The sequence below is a fragment of the Oncorhynchus keta genome, chromosome 3, assembly GCF_023373465.1.
Source record: "Oncorhynchus keta strain PuntledgeMale-10-30-2019 chromosome 3, Oket_V2, whole genome shotgun sequence".
Classification (NCBI taxonomy): Eukaryota; Metazoa; Chordata; class Actinopteri; order Salmoniformes; family Salmonidae; genus Oncorhynchus; species Oncorhynchus keta.
In genome coordinates, this window is record NC_068423.1 from 6,496,969 (window position 1) to 6,524,217 (window position 27,249).

Genomic DNA, 27,249 nt, shown 5'->3' on the forward strand with positions numbered 1-27,249 from the left:
TTTAGTTTGGGATTTGGTGAATAGAACGGCAAACAGACCTTTGTATATAGCAACCGGGACCAATGACTTTCTTGCGGGAGAACTTTGGGGAGTTTTCTGGAGTTCGCTTGTGGTCTTGGTGGACTGTACAACATCTCGCGTCTTGGGATCCTCGACGAAATCAGGTATGGACATATAACTTGCTCCTTCTAATTCTAAAACAGGGTTAATTACACCTATGTCAAATAGTACTGTTGTCAAATGTTTGTCACTGTCAGAAGACACGGTGTTTCCATTGACCTGTGGCTCTATTTGTCGCTCCAGCCGGTTGTCCACATCAAACTGGGCAGTGTCCTTTAAAGCTGATGAGACAGCGTCATGTACCTCCTGGAGATGTTCTGAATAATGTCTGGGGCTTCTGTCCACTGGTACAGAGTTTTCCAGAAAAAAGTGGGAAGAGGATAGACTGTGAACCGGAAAGGAATCAGGGCTTCCTGGAACAAACTCCTTAGATCCAGTATTAGAAGCAGCAGCAGCCTGTTGGAGAGACTCTGCATAATCGAAAGCCAGTCCTTGTTTTTTGGCTTCTTTTGAAATCCTTAGACCCTGGTCTTCATCTACCCACAATCTATTCTCTTCAACAGAGGTGAGGTCCTCAAAGGCCGTGCTGCGGACTAAAGAGGTGCCCAGCGGATCGCTCTGCCCAGAGGAGCACTCAGGTGCATCAAGACTGACCGCTCTCTGAGAATCTGGACTGACCCCCCTTGCGGACGGGAGGTCCCCTCTCCCCTCTGACCCCTGGGTATGGTCTCCAGAGGTCCATAAAGAGTTACTCAACTTCTTCCCAAAGTCCCCTCCCCCCTGTGCCCCCTCTGAGTCTGCAGCTTCAGAGTCCAGAGAACAGAAAGCTCCCAAGGTCTTGAAGCCAAATCCTGCCCCAATCTCTGTGTCTTCAGCAGCTTCCGATCCATTAGGCGGCGCCAACACAAATCCACTGAGGATTCCCACACCAGGTTCCTCTAGTTTTTTTGAAAGGCAGATTTAATTGTGAATTTACTCCACTCGTTTCCGTCTCCCCGTTTAACATTTTATTTGAGAAGAAAAGAGAAATTAATTTGACAGTGAACTACATAGTCATGATTTGGAGAACACCACAGAAAAGTACCCCAAAAAATAAATGTTTTTGTGTTTATAATGGTGTCGTGAAAGAAGTCACAGGACACTCTCTGCGTCTGTCCAGCGGCTATGAAAAGTGCGGAATGGATAGAATGGCTTTATAGAATGCACATAACAGCTTACATTAACATTCATGACGTAAAGATGGACAAAATGCTTGACAACTGGATCAATGGAAAAGATTGACAACAGATGACTATGAGACCAATGTAAACATAACTGTGAGATGTGCTGGGATGATATGCTGTGATACACACTGAATGGTGCATATTTCATTCCAAAATATGCCTTTAAAAAAAATACGTCTAATTATGCTGAGAACTTTTAAACAACCATCATATTCTTTTAAACATGTATCATCACAGCAGTTTATATTACCGTATTATATTTAGTAGTATGGCACCAATAGTATTGTAGTAGCTATGGCTAATATCATAAAATAGTGATCTGGACTTTATCTAAGATATACCCAAAGTGTTAGCAAACATTGTCCACAGTGTGATCGACTAAAATACCTGTTGAGGCTGTTCCTCCAGTTGCTGTTCAAACACGGTGAGGCAGTGCAGAGAAACAAAAAGAGGATCCAACTATTAGGTTTTGTCAAACACATTACATGCCACAGTGCATAACTTCCAAAAGAACCACGCAACTGCAAAGAAAGCAGAGCAGCCTAGAATACTTGAAACCATGCATACCGTTTTTTGGTTAATGCACAAAAGCCACAGCAACTCATCTTTCCCTCTGCCTTTTTCACATACATCAAAACAAAGTAATTTGATTAAGCAATCCATATCTAAATCCAGCTGTGTGTGTGGGTGGTTATAGGTATTGTTAGACGTTGGGAGATGCTGAGCCTGGCACACTGTTTTCATTGTAAAATCATGGTCCAACATGACACCTAGCCTGGTTTTCCTTCTGGCAGCACAGCAACTGTGTTCTCCATTAGTGTGGCATCCTCCATATCTGAAGGCTCCTGATCGGTTCTAACATATCACAGGGTCCTTTCAACCAGCTGTTTCCCTTTTCTCTTGGGCTATGTAACAATGTAACATGGTGTGCAGTGTACTACAATACCCATAATGCTATGTGTAACATATCCGGTTTCTATCTGGTTTCAGAATGGAGGCGTGTCTTTTGATCCCATTGCTGACAGTAATTCTAGTTGAGATACTGTTGCTATGGTATTGTAAATGGACCAGGGAAAAAGTTATGCTTTGTGATTTGTCTGCTGCAAACTTGACCACACACACAAAACCAAATGCACTGGGGGAAATTAACGAGAGAAGTAAGTATTAAGATAATTAAGAGTGATTCATGAAAGGGAAAAAAAAGGTTAACCCAGAAATGACATTAGAGTAAGCATTAACAAAAGCCGACCAAAACACTAACTCTCTTCAGGTTGTGGCTCTGAAACCAACAAATAGTTCAAACAATATTAAGCTGATACAGTACATAACATAATCATGTTACGTACAAAACCAGCGATTAATATAAAATAACAACGTTAGAAAAGTTGAATGCAAAAGAGCGTGGTGGTTCTGGTGGTGGGTGCATACCAAGGTGCACCTCCTCGTCACAGATGCTCTCCAGTTCAGAAATCTCAGACTGTGGTTCAGTCAACCTGTGCTTTGGTCTGGCTTCCTCAGGCTCCACTGGGAGAGAAATGCACACTTTTAGGTCAGAAGACCTGGTTGGTCATGTCATGGATTATTAATAAATAACATTCTGCTTTATTATGACATTTGATCAGAAGCGAAAATCTAAAACACAAGAGCCAGACACAATCAATCAAACTGAGAAGAAAGCAAAGGTTAGTCATATAGTTTGTCCGACATTTGTAAAGGAAAATAAAGTCTGCAAAACAAGAAAAAGCTTTTTTTTTTTTTTTTGGGGGGGTTATGGCTCTGAAACAAATGAATAGTTTAGCAATATTAAAATGGTTTCCTGCATAGAAACACGTACTGCACATAGTGAAGGATTATTTCTTTTTGAAACGGATAGAAGGAACATTGGTATTAAAGCTGAATGCAAGGTGCAGTGGTGGTGGCGGGTGCATACCAGGTTGCACCTCCTCCTCACCAGAGGCGCTAAGTTGCACCTCCTCATCACAGGTGTTGCTCTCCAGTTCAGAGAGCTCAGACTGTGGTTCAGCCGCTCTGTCCTCTAGTGTGGCTTCCTCGGGCTCCACTGGGAGAGAAAGGCAAGCTTTAGGTTAGAAACCTGGGCCGTGTTCAGAAGGACACACCGTAGGAAAAGGTTATGAAAGGGAAAATGTTAAATTACTGTTTCATATTTGACATGTGCATGTAGCCTGTGCTGTTTCAGTCTGTTTGGTGCCTAATGAACACAACCGCATAGACACGTCATTAGTAGATGGGCCCCAAGCCAAGCAGTCATCTATCTATGGCCCTGGCCCCAAGAGCATATGGTGTGTAGTACTGAAAAACCTCATCCACATTTTCCGCACATCAAACACTGGTTATGGAAGTAGTGAATGTCAACAAACGCTGTGAAATTAAATCCAAAATACCTTTATTTCAACATTTAAACCCAGCCATTGGGTATTATTGTAATGTTTAGTCCCTAAATCCAGGCTTAATGTTGCACCCGTTGACCAGCTCTTTAATTCCCCTTTCAGAGAATGGCGCCTGTTCCTTTAGCTTGTTACATCATCAAACAATCAATTGCCAACATATTTCAGCATAAAAAATAAGTGACAATTATTTAAGTTAGCAGTAGTCAGTCTGGCAATGAAATGGAAATTGCTGAAAGTGTGAAAACCATCTCTTTAACCAGTAAGAATTATCACTAATTGCCAATGACATGGTCTCATCTACCACTAAACTACACAAAACACGCTTGACTCCATTGGGAAGTCAATATTTAGTATCTACGCTAGATGACTATGAACAAATCACAGTGGTCTCCCGTAACTACTAGTTAGTAGAGTGTACTCACTATGTGCCGTACAGTCGGTGCAAGTACTGTTAAGCACTGTGTAGGAACCTGACTCAGAGCGGTGTAGCTTCCTGCTCGTCCGAGTGGCTAGGGGAAGGACGAAGGGGGAGAACGAGTGCACTAGTGAGGGCTGTAAACTGGGGAAAGCTAGACTACGTACTACTTGGGCAAAGCAGCCATTTTGGGGGGCACAGCAGGAATAAAAAGAGAAGGTTATCATCATTGTTGTTGCGCTCATTGCAACACAACAGCCAACCCCCATTGTGAGAGGTTGGTGACCCCGCCTGTAGTCTGCTAGTACAGCTACTGTGCTCTTCTCTCCTTTCTAGATAAAGTGCCTTCAGAAAGTATTCACACTAATGAACCTTTTCCACATTTTGTTGTGTTAGATTTTTTGTCACTGGCCTAAACACAATTACCCCATGATGTCAAAGTAGAATTATAAATTAAATAAAAATGAAAAGCTGAATTGTTTTGAGTCAATAAGTATTCAACCCCTTTGTTATGGCCTGCCTAAATAAATTTAGGAGTCAAAATGAGCTTAACAAGTCACATAATAAATTGCATGGACTCACTCTGTGCGATAATAGTGTTTAACATGGTTTTTGATGGACTCTCTGTACCCCACACATACAATTATCTGGAAGGTCCCTCAGTCGAGCAGTGAATTTCAAACAGATTCAACCACAAAGATCATGTAGGTTTTCCAATGCCTCACAAAGAAGGACACCTATTGGTAGATTGGTTTAAAAAAGGAAGCCTGTACAGAATAAAAAAATGTTCCAAAACAAGCAGGGCATTAACCTAAACTCAAGGCCAAATATACCCTGGAGTTGCTTACCAAGACAACATTGAATGTTCCTGAGTAGCCTAGTTGCAGTTTTGACTTAAATCGGCTTGAAAAGCTATAACAAAACGAGAAAATGGCTGTCTTACAAGTGATCAACAACTAACAGAGCTTGAAGAATTCTTAAAAGAATAATGTGCAAATATTGTACTATACTGGTGTGCAAAGCTCTTATTAGAGACTTACCCAGAAAGAATCAGAGCTGTAATTGCTGCCAATAGTGATTCTAACATATATTGACTCAGGGGGTTGAATACGTATCTAATCAAGATACAGTATATTAGTGTTTTTCTTTTCTTTTTTTAACCAATATTACAATTTGTCTTCGACTTTGACATTAGAATATTTTGTGTAAATCGTTGACAATTTTTTTTTTACAATTAAATCCATATCAACCCCACTTTGTAAGATTACTTTCTGAAGGCACTGCAATATGCCATCTACGCCATGGGGCAAACCTCCCTGTTGCCAAGGCTTTCCCTACTGTTACTGTATCTCCTCATTCCTTCCCTAGTCTTAGCCTTCCATTGACCACCCATTTGATTAATAATGTGCCTTTACAAAAGGTTAAGGATCTATGTACTGTCCTGAAAGCTTGATTGTTTACGGGGATGAATTGGTAACAGTGGTGGTGGACGGAGGCGCAGGGAGCGTTCTGAGGTCCCTGACCCAGATCCCTGTATTGCAGAGTAGGAGAGCGGGAGAGTGCAGCTGCAATCTGGGGACTGAAGGCCCAGTCAAGCATGCCTTGTTTGCTTTATGTAAAGGGATTAAAAAATAGAACAATCAGAAAGACTCAGCCTCTTGGCCCGTTCATTGCAGAGAATTTTGACAAAGAAATGGCATGTGACTTTAGAGAGAGAAAAAAAAGGCCATCATTCAAGACATTCATCTAGATTTGGACACGTTTTTGTGGCTAGCATAATGCTTGTTGACTACAAAGCTACCCTCTGCCCACTACGCCCACACAGATCCAATCCATTTACTTATATAAAGCTATAAAAATAAGCTGTGTAAATTAAGTCATTTGTTGTGTTCTTCCTGACTACAATAAGTAACCCCTGATCACACTTTTCTGGCTCGTGTAGTTTTAATGAAGACATTCTTTTACCCTTCAAGCTCCTTTACACACGCATCCTCTAAAGCTATTTTGGGCCCCGCAGTAGCTATACCCTCAATAAAACATCCCTCTGTTTCTATCTGGAGGTTAATTGAGCAAGCGTGTGCTTTGACGGTCTGTGCTAGTTTAGCAGCCTATTTCACAGGCTGATAGATAGATATAATAGCTGACCTTTCATGGGGCCTTCCCCTGGGCTCCTGTGCCCCAGCTGGACCCCGTTCTCCTGGTGATGCAGGTCGTTGATGGTCATGCCAGCTAAGGAAGCGCTCATGGTGTCCCCGGAGTTGTAGCTGTAGGTGTTAGGGGCGTTGTTCATATAGTCCTGGTGTTGATCCATAGCAAGTCAGGTTCAGGCTATACAAAAGAGCAGAAGAAAGTGCCAAATATATGTTACCCAAAAAATGCCAGTGGCAAAGGCACATAAAAATATCGGAATTCAGATATGAAGTCATCGTTTTAGCGCTATCCACTTTTACGAACCTCCACTATTGGGCTCACCAGAGAATGTCAATTTCACTCAAGGTGGATCAAGTCAAATTGTGTTGCATTGGAGAGCCTATTCTTCTGAGAGATACAGGCGACTATCGGAATCCAATAGAGATAATCAAGGATGCAAAGGAACTTGCCAGTACCTGGTCCTGAGAATTTGCCAAGTAATTCAATGAACAACCTTTGAAAGTTGAAGAGTCTCTTCCGCCTGACATAAGCCAGTCAGCCAGCAGCGGCTCAACGTAAACAGACACTGCGCCTAAGAAAATCAGGCTATTTATATTCTTAACATGGGTACCTGGTGTAGAGTTACGAGACGAAAATAGTCCCCTGTGCCCATGTGCGTTGTGTCCTAACTGTGATAACTCGCACTTCCATAAACAACCAGAGAACCTCTGTGTTTTCCTCCTTAAGATTCACTCAACCTCAATCAGACGGACACTGCGCTTATACTTGTGACCTAACAGAAGTGAAAAGCCAATCAACTGTCAAGCTTGAGGTTTTAGCCAATTTATTGCTTTATTACTGTTTTCCAGTAACATCTTTAGAAATATGTAATTAAGATGTGTATCAACTATCAAGGACTGGGAGACCAGTGTGTGAGGACATGCTCTCTCCACGGCTTCAAACCTCATAAAATGAGGATTACATACTGTATCAGATTAAATCAAAGCCTATGGTTACGTCAGCGTTTTTTCTATTTCTATCGGCTTTTTCATCTTTCCCTCTCTCTCTCTCTCTCTCACACACCACGCACATTGCCTTTTGATACCCTGACCACAAACACACACACTAGCTCACATGCACGTGCACACACACACATAAGAACCACAAAATATAAAACGTAAGTGATGATAGAAAGGGTATTTATTGTCTGAATTCCGGCATCAAGTCATTACTAAACACGATTTCGAATGTGAAAGCAAAATAGCTGGGAGTAAAATTACGAGGATCATTGATAATTATACAACGGGTGGGTCTAATCCTGGACACTGATTGGTTAAAACCGCATTCCAGCTGGTGTCTATTCCACAATTTACCACCGGCTAAAGCTATGACTTGAAATGCCTATTTACTCTGTTCCGTCTCACTGCGCAATCCACTGGTTGTCACATCAGCCCAGTCAGACAATATATAAACTTGATCTCCACTGTAAAAAGCATCTAGACATTATCTCCCATTTATTTTATACTGGGAATTGGTATTCAATAGCAGAGATTTGAATAAAACTTGTGGTCTATCTCTCATTTACAACATTGTTTCAATATTGAAATTCGATCCCCAGTGGTCCTATTGTAATGAACTTGTAGGTTTCGGGAGTCGGGACGACACACACAGGCAGGCAGCTCTTCTCAGACAGTTCAAAATCATGAATCAGCATCATTTCTATGGACATATACAAAGAAATAAAAAACAGGCAAAATGAAAAACAAAATGCAGCTAGTATGCAGTCTTTACAGCTTCAGTTTGTGTAAGGACCGACTCTGGGAGACGAGTAGCAAGTACAGGGAGTGAACATTTAAAGGAACAACGGACATGAAACAGAACATAGACAGCGTCTGGACAGGGAAAACAAAATGACAATAATGCCGACATGGGGATGAAACAGAGGAACAGACAGATATAGGGAAGGTAATCAAAACGTGAGGGAATTCAGGTAAGTCCATTGAGGGCTGATGTGCGTAATGATAGTGACAGGTGTGTGTAATGATGGGCATCCTGGCGCTGAGAGAGGGGGAGTGGGTGCAGGTGTGAAAGTTTGAAGTGATTGTGTTAGCTGTGTAGTTGGCTAGCTCCTCTGAACAACAGTGTCCTGACAAGAGCGCACATTTTCTATGCCAGGTGAAATTGAACGCATCAGTAGCTCATTCTTATGAATGTATCCAAATACATTTTACGAGAAAACAGCTTAATAAACTAATGCAAATGCAGCTACATTGCTGTTATTCTGGCTGCACTGTTTGACCTGCCTGTAAGTCAGCTGTAGTTGGCTATCTAGCAAGCAAGAGATAAGAACATTACCAGCCAGAACGATTGGGTCGCATCCATACAGAACAAAAAATACTTAACGACTGGGTTGCGTCTGTGGCCAGCCGGCTTGGGTAGCAACCCTAGATTTGTGTCAGGACTATCTCGTGGAAGGATGAAACAGTGAATAAATTCATCTAAATAAATGTTTTAATTAAACTATTTCCATCATTATTTGAATATTTTGGTAACCCACTGTATAAAAGTGATAATGTCTTCGAAGCCAGTGTTTGAAGGATATATTGGCACGGTTTGCCGGCCCGAGACAACACCCATTCCAATATATCCTCCAAACACCGGCTTCTCGGTGTCACGTCCTGACCTAAGTTCCTTTTTTATGTCTCTATTTTGTTTGGTCAGGGCGTGAGTTGGGGTTGGCATTCTATGTTTTGTTCTAGGTTTTGTACTTCTATGTGTTGGCCTAGTATGGTTCCCAATCAGAGGCAGCTGTCAATCGTTGTCTCTGATTGAGAACCATACTTAGGTAGCCTGTTCCCACCTGTGTTTGTGGGTAGTTGTTTCCTGTTTTGTGTTGTGTCACCTTGCAGGACTGTTTCGATTTTCGTTGTTTCACGTTTGTTATTTTGTATTCAGTGTTCAGTTGTAATAAATTTAACATGGACACCACGCTGCATTTTGGTCCGATCTTGAATACTCTTCCTTAGACGAAGAGGAGAATCGTTACACTCAGGCATTATCAGGCCTAGATGGACTACCCTTCTTCCCAATATAACCTACTGTGTGTGGGCCAACACACTATCGCAGCCTATTGTGAAATAGACACAAATTACTTCTTCAAAATTTGTGATGTGTATTAGATGGTTTTTATCATCACGTCTTTCATCATAACGCATTTGTGTACATTACACAAATTCCAATTTGTTGTGTCTAATGTTAGCTAGGCTAGCTCGGTGGCTCACGTTAGCTAGGCTACGGGTTAAGGTTAGGGTTGGGGTTTAAGGTTAGGGGTTATAGTTAGCTAAAATGCTACCTAAGGAGATGAAGGGTTAAGTTTGGGAGTTAGGTTAGGAAAAGGGTTAGCTAACATGCTAAGTAGTTGCAATGTAGCTGACTAGCAAACATTTTAAAGTTGTCCGTGATGAGATTCGAACACACAACCTTTGGGTTGCTAGACATTTGCGTTATTCGCGTTACAACGCCAACCCATTCCCCCTGCCCAACCTCCCTCCTATTGTTCCTGTCTTAAGTAACCTACTGTCTTTATCTGTGATTGAAATGCACTGTCTAAAAAATCCTATACTGCACACTAAAAAAATATATTTTTTAGTGTGCCTGTCACTCATTTCCAATAAGCAATTTGTGTCTATTTCACAATAATACGTGATACTGGGTTGGTGTGGGCTGCTTGGCCTGAACACCTGACCTTCACTGGGTGCACCAGCATATCTTCTGTCCTTGACTGTTTAAACAAACACAATCCTGGTCCTCATATATAGCACAAATGAGAAGTCGTACCATAGTAGGCCATAGTACCCACCAGACCAGGGAATCAAGCCCTCAGAGCACCCTAGATTAGGAACCCTTAACTGGGGTGCAAATGTCCATGCTGGATGGACAGTGATCTCGTTAGTATGTGTGGCAATGTACAATTGAATTATAAATGAATTATGTATTGAAATATGTACATGTATAAGTAAAGTAATGGGTGTGAGGCAATAAAAAGTATAACTAAAAAGTAATAAATAGAATGTCTTAATAGGGCGTTGGACCACCACAAGACAGAACAGCTTCAGTGCACATTGGCATAGATTCTACAAGTGTCTGGAACTCTAATGGAGGAATCCGACACCAATCTTCCACAAGAAATTCCATCATTTGGAGTTTTGTTGATGGTGGTGGAAAATGCTAGCTATGTTCTAATACCCATAACATACTGTATACTGCATACTAGATGAGTATATACTACACACAATATAATATTAGTTCAGTATTAGTTTTTAGTATACTGTAATCGAACAGTATCCTTTCAGGTGAGTGTACTAGCGTTTCGACTGTCTCCCAAAAGTTGATGCTGTTGCAAGCGTGTTAGCATAACACATTACTAGGTAGACATCTTATGACTTCATTAACAATGTCCATTGACAACGCACAATGACTATACCACTTAGCTAAGCTAAGAATGACGTGAATAATCAAGTCAATAAATGTAGTTATTTAGATAGCATATAGTTAATATACTGGCAAGTTCCATGTATTAGTAGCCAACTAACGTTAGATAGCTAGCTTACTAAACGGTCAATACAAGTAACTGCTGTAATGATATGCTATGTGGTTTGTAAGGCTAGTGTAACGGATGTGAAACGGCTAGCTAGTTAGCGGTGGTGCGTGCTAAATAGTGTTTCAATCGGTGACGTCACTTGCTCTGAGACCTTGAAGTAGTAGTTCGGTCTAAAGTTATACTGTTACATTGATGCTGTTGACCCGGATCACTGGTTGCTGCGGAAAAGGAGGAGGTCAAAAGGGGGGTGAGTGTAACGGATGTGAAACGGCTAGCTAGTTAGCGGTGGTGCGCGCTAAATAATGTTTCAATCGGTGACGTCACTTGCTCTGAGACCTTGAAGTAGTAGTTCCCCTTGCTCTGCTTTTGTGGAGCGATGGGTAAAGATGCTTCGTGGGTGACTGTTGTTGATGTGTGCAGAGGGTCCCTGGTTCACGCCCAGGTATGGGCGAGGGGACGGTCTAAAGTTATACTGTTACACTAGCGTAGCTAACAAATTGTCAGCCAACATAACATGTAACGTAACTTATTTGAAAAGTCATTACCTTATTACATTGCTAAATATGTTCTTAACATATGTCATAATTAGCTAAAGCAATGAATTTGTATTCGCTCTCGTCGTACTTCTTCAAATCTGAAAATGTGGTGAAGCCCATTTTCAGAAGAATTGCATTATGGGCACTAAAATCACAGAAATAGTGTCCACTGCTTTTGTATAGTTCGTATTTTGTAGTTCGTATACGACATCCGGGAACTTTTGGCATACTAACTATATCCACACTATGACCAATAAGCATACAACATACTCAAAATATGTCACAATTAGTATGGTTAGTGAGGTTAGTATGAGTATTCAAACACCGCTGCTGTCTCAGGCGTCGCTCCAGAATCTACCATACGTGTTCAATTGGGTTGACATCTGGTGACTGAGATGGACATTGCATGTGGATTACATCATTTTCATGCTCATTAAACCATTCAGTGACCATTCGTGCCCTGTGTCATCCTAGCCATGGTTGCCAAAATAGTGGCCTGTCCAGCATTTTTATACATGACCTTAATTAAGCAATTAGCATCCCGGCATATTTAACTCAGGAACCATACATGTGTGGAATCACCTGCTTTCAATAGACTTTGTATAACTCATTTGTTTCCATTATTTTGGCAGTTACCTGTGTATTCTACCACGAGTGCATAAACATTCACTTATGCAGTTACTCTCAATATTTGACACAACTCCCTCACGACACTCCCATTTGTGTATTTCCACAAAACAGAAGTCAAACAGCAAGCGAGCCGCTGCGTCCATGCCAAAGAAAACAATCGCTCAGAGAAAGTTGACGCTCCATGTCCGGGAGCTTTGAGGATTAAGAGAACTAACAGAGGCAAACCCAAGGTCGAAAAGAACTAGATCCCTTATCTGATAACCAGCATATCTATTTTATGCTATGTTTCTATACTTCAGTCACCAGGTTGGCAACAGCTCATTTTCCCCATGTTATTATTTTGTCAGGGATAGTGCCTATGTAGAAAACACAGTGTAATTTTAATCTTATCCTGCTTTGAGAATCCACCCGTCTCAAAAAAACATTTGAGAAACAACAACCAAAGACACTTCACCCGGTCGTCTTTTGCGGTAGAAGGAGCTGAATTCAACAGAGACATTCCCACTGGGAACAGACGTCAATTCAAGGTCTATTCCACGTTGGTTCAACGTAATTTCATTGAAATTGCGTGGAAACAACGTTGATTCAACCAGTGTGTGCCCAGTGAGTTCTAACGAATTGCTGTTGGCACTAAAACAAATGTTATTTAGGACCAGTCTATTATTGCAACAGAATTCAATCTTCGCTCGCTTCAATTTCAACTGCTAAATAAAAAGAGGACTTTAATTGCATGTTGGAATTTCATGAAGGCACAGAAAGGTTGGCAGTGACTTGCAACCGATCCCACGTGGAGCGTGTGAAAATGGGATCTTGGCAAATAGGCCCTGGTTCTAAAGCAAACCCAGCATAGACGGCAACAGAAAGAGCATGATCAACAAAGATATTGACATAGCTCTGGGAGAACCAAGACGTACCCAAAGAAATGACTGACATTATTACTGTGAACCAACAGAGAGCTCTTCTTGACCTATAGAACCACTTATTTTCTGAGGAAGACCCTATAAATGCCAAGGCCAAGGTTGAGATTAAATTAAATGGGAGTATTTGTCAAACTAAGGATTTACTACAAAGAAAACTAAAGATTTACTACAAAGAAAATATACAAATCTGTATTAAAACCCCTAAAGGGTTTATGCCAAGCAAAATGACTCGGTTCATCAAAGCAGCAGTTTTAATGACTCAGTAACATCATGAAAAAAGGTTTCCTTCAACATCAAAGATGACAGAGAATCAATAATAAACTGTAAAAACAATTAAACCACATACAGTCTGTAATACAAACGGGAAATAGATTCAATAGCCAATTCAATGGATTGCAATACAAAAACAAAAGGTTTGCCAACGCAGTGAGTGTATCTGATGGCATGCTCACTATTGCTGCGTGAGCTTAGCTAGCTGCCCTCATGCTTGACTGCTTCTGTATCTCTGACCTACTTTCCTCATGACTCCCTCTGTATACTCCTAGTCTCCATCCTCCGGCAGGAAGTAGTACCATAGAAACAACGCTGAACTCTACCTTTAAAACAGGCCTACGCCTACCAAATGGCCAAGGATTACCGTTAAAGTGAGCCTCATTTTTCGCATCATACTGCTGGAAGCTAGTGAAACAGCTTGCGGCACAGCCTGCGTAATGAGTATGGCTCATTCAGCATGGGATGGCAGCACGTCATCGTCCGCAAACACACGTTGGCTTAGAAACGGCATACTTTTCACAGTGGTGGGATATTTTTTAAATATCTTTGGCTTCATGACTCAAGGCTAAGTGCGTTTAATTTGGGATTGGGAAATGTCTTCTTTTTTTTTTTTTACCAACAATTTGGTAATGCTTCCTATAAACACATTACACTATAAGCACATATATAAGGTCTTATGAACAATGCATAAGGCATTCCTAAAATGCAGAGCAGAGATGCTAATAATTAGTATTCAATCGTAGGAAGTGTCTGGAATTTGATTGAAGCTTACCATTTTCCTTCGTCACTTGAATTCAGGATATCTGGAATTCTGATACTGTCTTGATAGAACATGAACTGTGATGGCCTCAGACGCTGCAGCTGCTGCAAGTTCCAATATGTACACCGTGTCTGCAGCTACAGTACGATCTGCTACACACACCCCTTTCTGACACTTTAATGAAGACTCCTGGTGCAATGAGCCAACGTCTTCCATCAGCATGGTGCCAATTAACCATGTATAAGAATGCAGTTAAAAGCCCAGTATGACTTTTCTCCTCCCTTTTAACAATACAATACAATCCTTTTCAAGAAAGACCTCATTTGGACTTCTTATGCTACATTCTATAATTGTCTGAGGGACATAGTAGTCTAGGACAAAGTCATTTTTAATAGTGCCTTTTAAATAGTGCCCCCCCCAAATGTCAGATAGTGCCTCAACAGGAATATCTGCTGGAATAAATCCATTTGATGAGGAACAAACTGCTTCATTGATTGCTTTTTAATTTATTGAACCTTTATTTAACTGGGCAAATCAGTTAAGAACAAATTCTTACAATGACTGCCTACTAGAAGGCAAAAGGTGACCTGCGGGGACGGGGGGGCTGGGATTTAAAATTAAAGGACAAAACACACATCACGACAAGAGAGACACCACAACACTTTCATAAAGAAAGACCTAAAGACAACAACATAGAATGGCAGCAACACATGAAAACACAGCATGGTAGTAACACAACATGACAACAACATGGTTGCAGCACAACATGGTAGCAGCACAAAAAAAATGGTACAAACATTATTGGGCACCAACAACAGCACAAAGGGCAAGAAGATAGAGACAACAATACATCACGCAAAACAGCCACAACTGTCAGTAAGAGTGTCCACGATTGAGTGTTTTTTGCAGCATGTTCAAGTCGCTAGCAGCCATTATGAACACAGGCTATGAAACAGTGATCACTAAGGTCATTACAGAAAACACCAGACTGATATCTATCAGGATTATTTGTGAGGATAACATCAAGGAGAGTCGCCTTTTCTGGGTGTTTGGAGTCATACCTTGTGGGATTGGGAATAATCTGACGAAGATTTAGGGAGTCCCATTGCTTTAGGACTTGGTCAGGTGGTTTAAGCATGTCCAAGTTTAGGTCACCTAGGAGGACAAATTCAGACTTAGTGTAAGAGGCCATGAGATAGCGTAGGGCATTTAGGGTACAGGCCGGTGCTGATGATGGCCGATAACACCCAGCAACAGTCAACAAAGAATTATTTGAAAGTTTCATGTGTAAAACCAGCTAATCAAATTGTTTGAGGACAGACTTGGTGGAGACAACTGAGCACTGAAGGTGTTCCTTGGTAAAGATTGCCACTCCACCACCTTTGGAAGATCTGTCTTGCCGAAAAAGGTTATAACCAGAAAGGTCAACATCAGTGTTCAAAACACTCTTTCATAACCATGTCTCAGTAACGACCACACTTTCAATTGATCAATTTTAGGTAATAAGCTTCTAGTGTTAATGTGCAGAAAAACTAGGTTTTTACGAGAGCACAAATCAGTGAAGCAGATATCAGAGCACAAATCAGAATTGGGGCTAGCAACAGTAGATGGGCCAGGGTGTACATGCACATTTCCAGATATCATCAACAGTAATACAATCAGGGCACGGCAGAGGACAGGGAGAGCTCTGCAGTGTTGACTTATAACATTTGGCAACAAGATCATATTGTACAGAAATTTCATCAGGTAGCATGAATACAAAACTGGCGAGAAGGGGTTTGAATAGGACAGGAGGCCAAGAGTCTGTGTAACCAATAGAGAGTCAGAGTCCAGAGTATGGGAACAAACATAGACTGTGCCACTGTTGGGTCAACAAGCAAGTTCATAGTCAAAAAAGCATGCAGGAGTCATGAGGCAAATAGCATAAAGCACAAGCGAAAAACATAACAACTTGGGGCTAGCCATTGTAAGTTCAGAGTCACTTGCCTCAACAGTGCATGTGTGCTGGGGACGAGCGAAAGCTGGGGAGAGAGGGGAGAGTGTAGTGGGGGTACCTATACCAGACAGGGAAAGACAGGCCAGGGCAGACAGTGAACAGATCGCCAGGTGGAATCCAAGCAGCAGTGCAGCAGGCAACGGGAGAAGGTGTCACACCCACTTGGGAGAAGCTTTTTTCGGGAGGCAGATTCCTTGTAGAGAATCCCAGCTAACGTAGCTAGCAAGTCTCTGTCCGTCTTTTCTACATTTATCCAACTAATTCTATTTTTTGTAGAACTCAGGAGCCCATGCTCTCTGAGTTGAAAGGAATATTATTAATTAGTAGGCCTACTAAAGGCTATTCTAGACAGTCTGTCGCCACCTGAAACGCTTGAATTGATCCTGATCGTTGCTATGGGAACGTCATCTTTTCAACGCACGTTCTAATGAACTCGGACACCGAATCAGCGTATTCGTCAATATTGTTATCTGACGCAATACGAAACATATCCCAGTCCACATGATGGAAGCAGTCTTGGAGTGTGAAGTCAGCTTGGTCGAACCAGCGTTGGACAGACCTCAGCGTGGGAGCCTCTTGTTTTAGTTTCTGTCTGTAGGCAGGGATCAACTAAATGGAGTCGTGGTCAGCTTTTCCAAAAGGGGGGCGGGGCAGGGCCTTATATGCGTCGCGGAAGTTAGAGTAACAATGATCCAAGGTTTTTCCACCCCTGGTTGCGCAATCGATATGCTGATAAAATTTAGGGAGTCTTGTTTTCAGATTAGCCTTGTTAAAAATCCCCAGCTACAATGAATGCAGCATCCGGATAAATGGTTTCCAGTTTGCAAAGAGTTAAATAAAGTTTGTTCAGAGCCATCGATGTGTCTGCTTGGGGGGGGATATATACGGCTGTGATTATAATCGAAGAGAATTCTCTTGGTAGATAATGCGGTCTACATTTGATTGTGAGGAATTCTAAATCAGGTGAACAGAAGGATTTGAGTTCCTGTATGTTTCTTTTTTCACACCATGTCTCGTTAGCCATAAGGCATACGCCCCCGCCCCTCTTCTTACCAGAAAGATGTCTGTTTCTGTCGGCGTGATGTGTGGAGAAACCCGTTGGCTGCACCGCCTCAGATAGCGTCTCTCCAGTGAGCCATGTTTCCGTGAAGCAAAGAACGTTACAGTCTCTGATGTCCCTCTGGAATGCTACCCTTGCTCGGATTTCATCAACCTTGTTGTCAAGAGACTGGACATTGGCAAGAAGAATGCTAGGGAGTGGTGCACGGTGTGCCCGTCTCCGGAGTCTGACCAGAAGACCGCCTCGTTTCCCTCTTTTTCGGAGTCGTTTTTTGGGGTCGCTGCATGGGATCCATTCCGCTGTCCTGTTTGAAAGACAGGATCCGCGTCGCGAAAAACATATTCTTGGTCATACTGATGGTGAGTTGACGCTGATCTTATATTCAGTAGTTCTTCTCGACTGTATGTAATGTAACCTAAGATGACCTGGGGTACTATTGTAAGAAATAACACGTAAAAAAACAAAAAACTGCATAGTTTCCTAGGAACGCGAAGCGGCCATCTCTGTCGGCGCCGGAAGTTGCGTGCGTTGACGTGCGTTGAAGATGTCATTCCCATAGCAACGATTAAAACATTCCCTAATCAGAAACCGTGGATTGATGGCAGCATTCACGTGAAACTGAAAGCGCGAACCACTGCTTTTAATCAGGGCAAGGTGTCTGGTAACATGACAGAATACAAACAGTGCAGCTATTCCCTCCGCTAGGCTATCAAACAAGCTAAGCGTCAGTACAGAGACAAAGTAGAATCTCAATTCAACGGCTCAGACACAAGAGGCATGTGGCAGGGTCTACAGTCAATCACGGACTACAAGAAGAAATCCAGCCCAGTCACGGACCAGGATGTCTTGCTCCCAGGCAGACTAAATAGTTTTGCCCGCTTCGAGGACAATACAGTGCCACTGACACGGCCTGCAACGAAAACATACGGTCTCTCCTTCACTGCAGCCGAGGTGAGTAAGACATTTAAACGTGCTAACCCTCGCAAGGCTGCAGGCCCAGACGGCATCCCCAGCCGCGCCCTCAGAGCATGCGCAGACCAGCTGGCCGGTGTGTTTACGGACATATTCAATCAATCCCTATACCAGTCTGCTGTTCCCACATGCTTCAAGAGGGCCACCATTGTTCCTGTTCCCAAGAAAGCTAAGGTAACTGAGCTAAACGACTACCGCCCCGTAGCACTCACTTCCGTCATCATGAAGTGCTTTGAGAGACTAGTCAAGGACCATATCACCTCCACCCTACCTGACACCCTAGACCCACTCCAATTTGCTTACCGCCCAAATAGGTCCACAGACGATGCAATCTCAACCACACTGCACACTGCCCTAACCCATCTGGACAAGAGGAATACCTATGTGAGAATGCTGTTCATCGACTACAGCTCGGCATTCAACACCATAGTACCCTCCAAGCTCGTCATCAAGCTCGAGACCCTGGGTCTCGACCCCGCCCTGTGCAACTGGGTACTGGACTTCCTGGCGGGCCGCCCCCAGGTGGTGAGGGTAGGCAACAACATCTCCTCCCCGCTGATCCTCAACACTGGGGCCCCACAAGGGTGCGTTCTGAGCCCTCTCCTGTACTCCCTGTTCACCCACGACTGCGTGGCCACGCACGCCTCCAACTCAATCATCAAATTTGCGGACGACACAACAGTGGTAGGCTTGATTACCAACAACGACGAGACGGCCTACAGGGAGGAGGTGAGGGCCCTCGGAGTGTGGTGTCAGGAAAATAACCTCACACTCAACGTCAACAAAACTAAGGAGATGATTGTGGACTTCAGGAAACAGCAGAGGGAACACCCCCCTATACACATCGATGGAACAGTAGTGGAGAGGGTAGGAAGTTTTAAGTTCCTCGGCATACACATCACAGACAAACTGAATTGGTCCACTCACACAGACAGCATCGTGAAGAAGGCGCAGCAGCGCCTCTTCAACCTCAGCAGGCTGAAGAAATTTGGCTTGTCACCAAAAGCACTCACAAACTTCTACAGATGCACAATCGAGAGCATCCTGGCGGGCTGTATCACCGCCTGGTACGGCAACTGCTCCGCCCTCAACCGTAAGGCTCTCCAGAGGGTAGTGAGGTCTGCACAACGCATCACCGGGGGCAAACTACCTGCCCTCCAGGACACCTACACCACCCGAGGTTACAGGAAGGCCATAAAGATCATCAAGGACATCAATCACCCGAGCCACTGCCTGTTCACCCCGCTATCATCCAGAAGGCGAGGTCAGTACAGGTGCATCAAAGCTGGGACCGAGAGACTGAAAAACAGCTTCTATCTCAAGGCCATCAGACTGTTAAACAGCCACCACTAACATTGAGTGGCTGCTGCCAACACACTGACACTGACTCAACTCCAGCCACTTTAATAATGGGAATTGATGGGAAATGATATAAATATATCACTAGCCACTTTAAACAATGCTACCTTATATAATGTTACTTACCCTACATTATTCATCTCATATGCATACGTATATACTGTACTCTATATGATCGACTGCATCCTTATGTAATACATGTATCACTAGCCACTTTAACTATGCCACTTTGTTTACATACTCATCTCATATGTATATACTGTACTCGATACCATAAACTGTATCTTGCCTATGCTGCTCTGTACCATCACTCATTCATATATCCTTATGTACATATTCTTTATCCCCTTACACTGTGTATAAGACAGTAGTTTTGGAATTGTTAGTTAGATTACTTGTTGGTTATTACTGCATTGTCGGAATTAGAAGCACAAGCATTTCGCTACACTCGCATTAACATCTGCTAACCATGTGTATGTGACAAATAAAATTGGATTTGATTTGCTTTGATTTGATCACCCCTACACTATTTGGGTTCCAACCTGGTCTCATAGAATAGACGTAACATAATATATGTAAATCCTTGATGATAAAATGTGTATGCTATGTTACATTTGGTATGGTTACATAAGACAGATGGCACACAAGGCTGAAAGGAAAGTTGGGTGGTTGGTCGGGGTGGATGGGTTGACGTATAACGCAAACGTCTAGATACCCAAAGGTTGCGTGTTTGAATCGCATCACGGACAACTTTAGGATGTTATCTAATTAGCTAATGTTAAACTACTTACCTTTTTTTTTTGCTAATTCTTAACATATAATACGAATTGTAATTCATAACATATCACACAAAATGGGTGATGGACATCCACTAATGAATTCATACAATAAGAAACGTAACATATGGTACTAAATGGAGTGTCTTGGTTTATGTCCAGAATAATACGAAATGCTCTGAGACCAAGATGCAGCGTTCAAGTCAATTCCATTTGAATTCATATCCTAAATTAGCTGATTTTCTGCTTTAGCCTATAAACCTTTGGAGAACTTTTGGATGGTTGCTTCAACAGGAAGGAATTTGTTGGGTTGCCCTCTCTCCCAATTTGGGCGTGAGAGTTGTTTTGATAAATCATTCTAATTGGTTGCTGTAATTAACTTAAAGCATTCAAGTTCAAATCAATTACATTTATCAAGGATTTGTCTGTCAGATTTGTAGAGTATTGGAACACAGGTCCCACTGCAAATATAAACGCAAATACCAGAACTGCCAGTAGGCTACATTCCATTAGTGCCAGTGCATCAATACTGCTGTAGAAACTTGCAGCTGGGTGTATCAACACCTCCACATGACCAAAAACATGTAAATTCGTCCACTATTTTCCATATTTTTGCAAGTGTGCCTATAGCCTACTGTAGCCTATGAGTTTACATGTCGATGTTGCAATGGCTTTCATTCAATTTACAGACCATGCAGTCCATTATACAGAATGCAATGCATTTGATAAAAGTCTTCCTAATGCTTTCTCGATTTTATAAATTGACATTCTCATTGTTATATTGCATATAGGCAATGTGCACCGGTGCAAACGGTTGGTTTTGCCCGATCAGACTGTTCCATCATTGCATCGCCGCCGCTCCTCGAGACAGGAGAAGAGAGGAAAGGCGTGTCCGTGGAATGAAATGGAGACTTGGCTACTACTGACATCCATTCTAACCCAAGCCGCTGATTAAACCCACAGCAATTGATGACACGTGTCATCGATTGCCTCAAGTATTTTCCTTCCAAGAGGGAGGCTGGCATACAATAGGCTTGTCATTGTCTAGATTCTACTCAAGGCGAATATAATGCGCTCATGGATTTTGTGCTCGCCTCATTTTAATAGATTAGACCCCTCGACCAACACAAGCGGATTATTGCGCTAAACAAACCCATCACCCATATGTACAATCAGATGACCAGCCACACTGCTGCAATGGCTGCATGTCTTCTCAAAGGTTTGACTGCTCTGCACACGGAGGAAAGGGCGGAATTGCATACCATTGGTACAATATTAATCAACTAGAAATGGGTATGGCTTTTCTGTTGAGTGCAGGCTATGGAAAATTCGCATCACTTTTGTTCAGTCGCTCATGAAAAAAAACAATTTTACAATTTCATAAACCCTAATTATGCAAATATCTAATGATGAAAAGAAAAAATGATATTTGAGGCACAATAACCGGGCAAGCTTGTCGTTGTTGACTCACAACGATGCCATGTTTTGGTAGGGCCTCGGATGTAAGGAACATGCAAAACATCCAGAAAAAACCGCACTGTTTACCTACAAATAGGTAGCCGACTGTTCCGTGTTATAGACATAGTCACTACAAATTGCAGACCAGAAAAATGACGAATAATTTGCTGTCCTGAAGAGTGTAAATTTCATCAAATGATGTCGAATCACTTTTATCCTCATAATAATGACATTGTAAATATTTAATGGATTATCCTTGTTAAAATGTTTTTTTTTTATCATATGGCGACAACACATTCTTGTTCTTCCGTGCAACCGATGACACTGAGAATTTGTGATTTAAGAATAGCCTATCGCGAGGACATGTCTTACATTGCGTGTAACGATAAATAATGGCAGATACAAAAAAAACATGTTTGTGTATTGTTGCATGATGAACACTCTAAAACCAATAACAATAATGCGCATATGTATTCAATACATTTGGATAGGCTACAAGTCTATGCAAACTGGATTTTTGGCACAATATTAGGCCACACTGTTACAATATTACATTTGAATATGAACACAATTTGTATTTGTGCTACTCTGGCCCAACCTCTCCCACCTCATGGAAAAATATAAATGACAAGACCAATTCCGATTGAGAATTACGACGCTTCATTTGACGTTTCATTTGACGCGCATTGCAATCGAGTCCGCATTGCAATAAGAAAAAACACGGTGTAATTACAGTGGATTTGGGTCAAGTAAATAATATAATTATCTAGGTTTCCTTACCTGTGTGCAGACAGTGTGGTTGTTTCTACAGCTGCACAGTTGTTCACAGAGCGCACAGTCGTCAGACGCAGTTAACCAAGATGCCATAACGGGAGGCAGTCGCCAGAGAGCAGCAGATTTGTGATGGTGTCTCGAAGTGTCTGCCTGGCTCTGTCTTTGTCAGATTGAAGTAACAGTCGTATGCATACCAGCCAAATTACTCCGTACCATAAAGTCATATTTATCAATCATACAATAACCCCAATTACACTTGGCATTAAATGATTTGACAGGCAATTTACTGAAAGTACATAATAGGGGACTCTACAAAAAAACGGAGTGGGACTCAGACACTTGTGGTACTGTTCTATCGCCCTCTCTGCCCTCCCTGTGGCATTTATTGCCACACACACAGTGCCAACATTTACACTGACTTGACAAACCAGTCAGCACTATAAAAAAGTAGCAGGGGATTTATTCACAGACAGTCAGAAACTCTATATAAATTTAGAACCAACTATATCTTGGCTTGCCAACAAAAAATGTCCCCCTCTCCCTCTCCCCACACCCATCTTTCCTTCTCTCTCTCCTCCCACTTTCCCGCTCTCCTTATCCTTTCTCCTCTCTCTGGAGATGTGTCAAACCTTTTTCCCTCTCTCTGTCTCTGCCTCGCTCTCTCTCTTTCTCTCTCTCTGCCTCTCTCTCCCCCTTTCACCCCTCCCTCTTTTCTCCTTCTCAGCTCTCCCTCTCTTCCTCTGCCCAAACCCCTCTCACACTCTGTCTCTCCCCTCCTATTCCCTTATCTCCCAACCCCTTCCCCTCTTTCCCTTACCGCTCTCTTCTAGCTCTCTCTGAAATTCTGCCCAGAACAACATCTGCCACTAGTTTTCTAGCTTAAGATGATTTGGATTTGTCCTGGGCGGGACTTCACTGTCTCAGCCAAGGTGCTTCTGTAAGTCCTCATCAGACTAACACTAAGAACCTCAGACCATTCTCTTAATCGGGGTGGCAAGTTAGCCTAGTGGTTAGAGCGTTGGCCTAGTAACCCGAAAGGTTGCGAGTTCATATCCCCGAGCTGACAAGGTACAAATCTGTCATTCTGCCACTGTTCCTAGGCCGTCATTGAAAATAAGAATTTGTTCTTAACTGACTTGCCTAGTTCAATAAATAAAAAAGAAAATAAAAAAACCTGGGTCAGCACTCTAGCACTCTGCCTCCAGGAAACACTGTCATGACAACAGTGGAGTGGGCCCTTGCAATAAGACATCCAAAGGAACTACACACATGACAACAATATATGGCTGTAATACAGACTATATCTTCCTGCAATTGCCCATTCTTGTTAACACTTCACAATAGGGTACTTGGAAGGTGTTTGATTTATATATATATTTTTTGGTAGTTTATAGACAATTCGTTATTAGTTAATATGTTGTTTTGTCAATCTTATTTTCACCAAAAGATTGTTTGACTAATGCTGATTACTTTTCAATCTTTAGCTTATTTTTGTACCCCCCCCCCAAAATATTTTTCACACCCTTTGCCTTATTTCAGACTAAACTGTGTTTATAGACACCATCACAACAAGTTTGGTGATAAAGTGGTTTATGTGTGTGTACTTAATTAATTGTCCATGTCTTGGAGAATATCCAGATTCACACATTGTAGTATACCAATAGGTGGCATGGCATTCATGCTTTACAGTCTGTTTCACATACCTCAAATGTATGTTGAACAGCCTATGCATGAAGCTATGATAATTCTATAACTGAGTGGACCGATCATAAATACAGTGTGTTCATATGGAAAACTGGCTCTGGTTGAAGCATGTTTGCCCATGGTAGAAATGTGCACATTGGACCTGAATGGCCATCCATTCAGGAGATATAGGTCCTCAAAGTTGGCCCATTTAGCCTTTTTTTTAACCCCCTTACGCAACCACGAAACATCCATATCTTGGTCATCGATTAAGATTTTGTGGTCCTTCTGTAGCACAGTTGGTAGAGCATGGCGCTTGTAACGCCAGGGTAGTGGGTTCGATTCCCGGGACCACCCATACGTAGAATGTATGCACACATGACTGTAAGTCGCTTTGGATAAAAGCGTCTGCTAAATGGCATATATTATTATTATTATTATAAGATAAAAGGTTGATTTTGATATATTTGCATGCTTACAAACAAGATGCAGTTGTATAATGTCTGCAATATATATATACCTTTTTAAATAAAAATGGCAATTTTTAAATATTTGATGTCAATTATCTAAAAACGCTTAAGCTCAAGAGTAAGATGTGTCTCAACTGGTGGCGGGCACAACACAAACACCACCGATGATGTAAATCAGGGTCTAAGCTACAACATACTGTATGTTAATATTTAAAAAATATATATAGATATATCTATTTATGCGTTTTTAGATCATTGACATTAAAGGGAAGAAAATGACATAATTTTTACTGAAACATTTTTTCCCAAGAAGTTATAAAATAGTTTGACATACCTGTTTGTAAGCTTTCAACCGATGTCAAACTCAACCGTTTAACTTTTTCAGTGGTGAAGACATGGATGTCTCGTGGTAGGGTGAGGTATGCAAAATGGGTCAACTTTGAGGACCTCTCTCCTGAATGTTCTGGCATTCAGATCCAAAAAGTCACTTTCTGATCATTTCTACCATGTGCAAACATGTATGGAATGTTGTGTTCAAATCAAAAGTGTTGCATTCTAAAATGAGATCGAATTCAAATGGAACGACCCAGTAGTTACATTTCTTCAACCCTGTCTCTCGAAAACAGTGGAGCGCGGTGACCTCTTTGTTATTGTTCAACACAAACTGTATGATGACGTAACCAATGGTTAACAAACTAAAGGGTTATACGTAGACCGAAAATTGTTACTGACATATTCAGTTATATTAAGCCTTTTCACCAAAAAACATAGAATGCAACAAAAAATGTATATGAAGCTATAGTGTAAAGTAGATTGACTATACACTTTCTCTGTTGTAGTACTTTGCAACGCATTCCAGCATAAAGCAGTGGAAAGGGATTCAGCATGGATGTCCTGTGAGAGTTCTTCACATTCCCAGTGGATGCAGAATCAGTGCTTGGAGCTCTCCTTCAGCAGCTGTCTTGGCATTCCCCTTGAGAAAAGAATACTTTTACTGTTCCGCGGCTTAAGGGAACACTTTCAGTAGATCACATTTTCTCTGATGAAGGATATTTTCATCATTTGAAGTGATGAACAGCATGTAGCACTGAGTTGAGTGTAGGATTTGAAACGTGTAATGACACTTTAAAGGAACGTTTACAGTAAATGCTTACATTGATATTTAAAACACTTTTGAGGGAATAGTGTCTTTGACATGATACAGAATGAGAGGGAATGGTCAGGATAGACATGTTTCCCTCATGGCTGTTCTTCTGGTAGACCTCCTGTTTGTGTGGTGAGCCACAGTAGATATCTCTCACAACCCAAATACATTTTTTAAATATTTTGTTTATTTAATACAATCAAATGACAATGGCCATTTGTTCAACTTACCTGGCTGATCACCTGACATGATACGTTTGACAAAAGCTGAAAAATAAATGTATATCACATGAGGCTGGTGGCATGAGCTATAGGAGGACGGGCTCATCGTAATTGCTGGAATGGAATAAATGTAACTGAACCCTGTGTGTGTGTGTGTTTATGTGTGTGTGTACGCTGAAGCACTAGGTGCAGCTTTGTTGCCTATCTTGGCCAGGGCGCTCTTGAAAAATAGATTTTAATCTCAATGAGCCCTTCCTAGTTAAATAAAGGTTAAATAAATAAAATAAAATAAATAAAAGATGCAATATGTAACTTTTTGTGCGACCCGACCAAATTCACATAGAAATGTGTGTCATAGATCTGTAATTCACATCGAAAGCAAATCAAAGCAGATGTAGATCTGTTCTATGTGAGCTATTTCTATGCTTCTCATTTTTAAGTTTAGTTTTTGTACCTTTCGGTTTTGTATAACCAACTTCAAACAGTTGAAAATACAATATTTTTGGTGATGGAAAATATATTTCACAGCAATTCTCTACACCATACTTGCTTGTTTTGTCACAACTGAAATTAGGCGAACGATTAGAATTTTAGCAACCAGAAAATGGCAGAGCGATAACTGCATAGTACATCTTTAATTTTAATAATGTAGAATTCCATTCATTGCTATGCAGGATTGCTCCTAATGGGGAGTGCCAAAATGGCCGACTGGTGGCTTCAAAGCCTCTAAATACCTCTCAATACATAGCATCAGCAATCCAAGGTTTATATTGACTCGTATGTGGGTTGAAAATGGCAGATTTCGGCACTAATAAGCCCCTAAATTGGAATATAGTGGCTGTACAGTGTGCTATACATGGGCTCTGGCTCTGCGCTTCACAGCGCTGTATGGGTTTTGACTGACAGCCGCTCTGAACTTCAGCACCGCATACGACAAGAGGTTGCCCCCATCGCTCCTGGTAATTGGGCAATTTGTGCACATGCTTTGTTGTTTGAGTGAGGGAAATGCTGTAAATTAAGATTACTTGATGTATTTTGAGAGATGATACATTGAGGATTTTAATAAATATCACTTTGATGTCATACAAGCAAGCCAAAAACCAGTGAGTCCAAATGTGTACTTCACATTTCCAAATCATAAAACTCATGTCATATACATGTATATATATATACATGTACTTATGATCACTGTTTGATGTACAGTTACAAGATGACATGGCGTCAAACACTGTGTTGTTCTGAACAGAATGAGCCAATGTTTGTTTCTCCGCAGCACACACAAATGAATGTACAGTTGTGGCCAAAGGTTTTGAGAATGACACAAAGATACATTTTCACAGTCTTCTGCCTCAGTTTGTATGATGGCAATTTGTATATACTC

General features: G+C 41.7%; 1 protein-coding gene across 23 annotated transcripts in view; it reads right to left on the reverse strand.

Annotated features, from left to right (window-relative positions):
* The window catches only part of mapta (microtubule-associated protein tau a), a 48,221-nt gene extending 25,399 nt beyond the window's left edge, over positions 1-22,822 (reverse strand). For 2 of the 23 annotated variants that reach the window (XM_035747280.2, XM_035747260.2), the window contains exons 1-5: positions 22,357-22,795; positions 6,252-6,434; positions 3,214-3,342; positions 2,712-2,807; positions 1,671-1,694 (exon numbers count right to left, since the gene is read on the reverse strand). In XM_035747280.2, coding sequence (XP_035603173.1) covers positions 1,671-1,694; positions 2,712-2,807; positions 3,214-3,342; positions 6,252-6,417 — 415 coding nt within the window. In that variant the 5' untranslated portion in view covers positions 6,418-6,434; positions 22,357-22,795. Of the gene's footprint in view, positions 1-1,670; positions 1,695-2,711; positions 2,808-3,213; positions 3,343-6,251; positions 6,435-6,560; positions 6,810-13,967; positions 14,157-15,016; positions 15,093-22,356 lie in introns of those variants that run through there. The other 21 variants (XM_052487290.1, XM_035747208.2, XM_035747271.2 and 18 more) reach the window with 21 other exon arrangements.
* Positions 22,823-27,249: the final 4,427 nt, after the last annotated feature.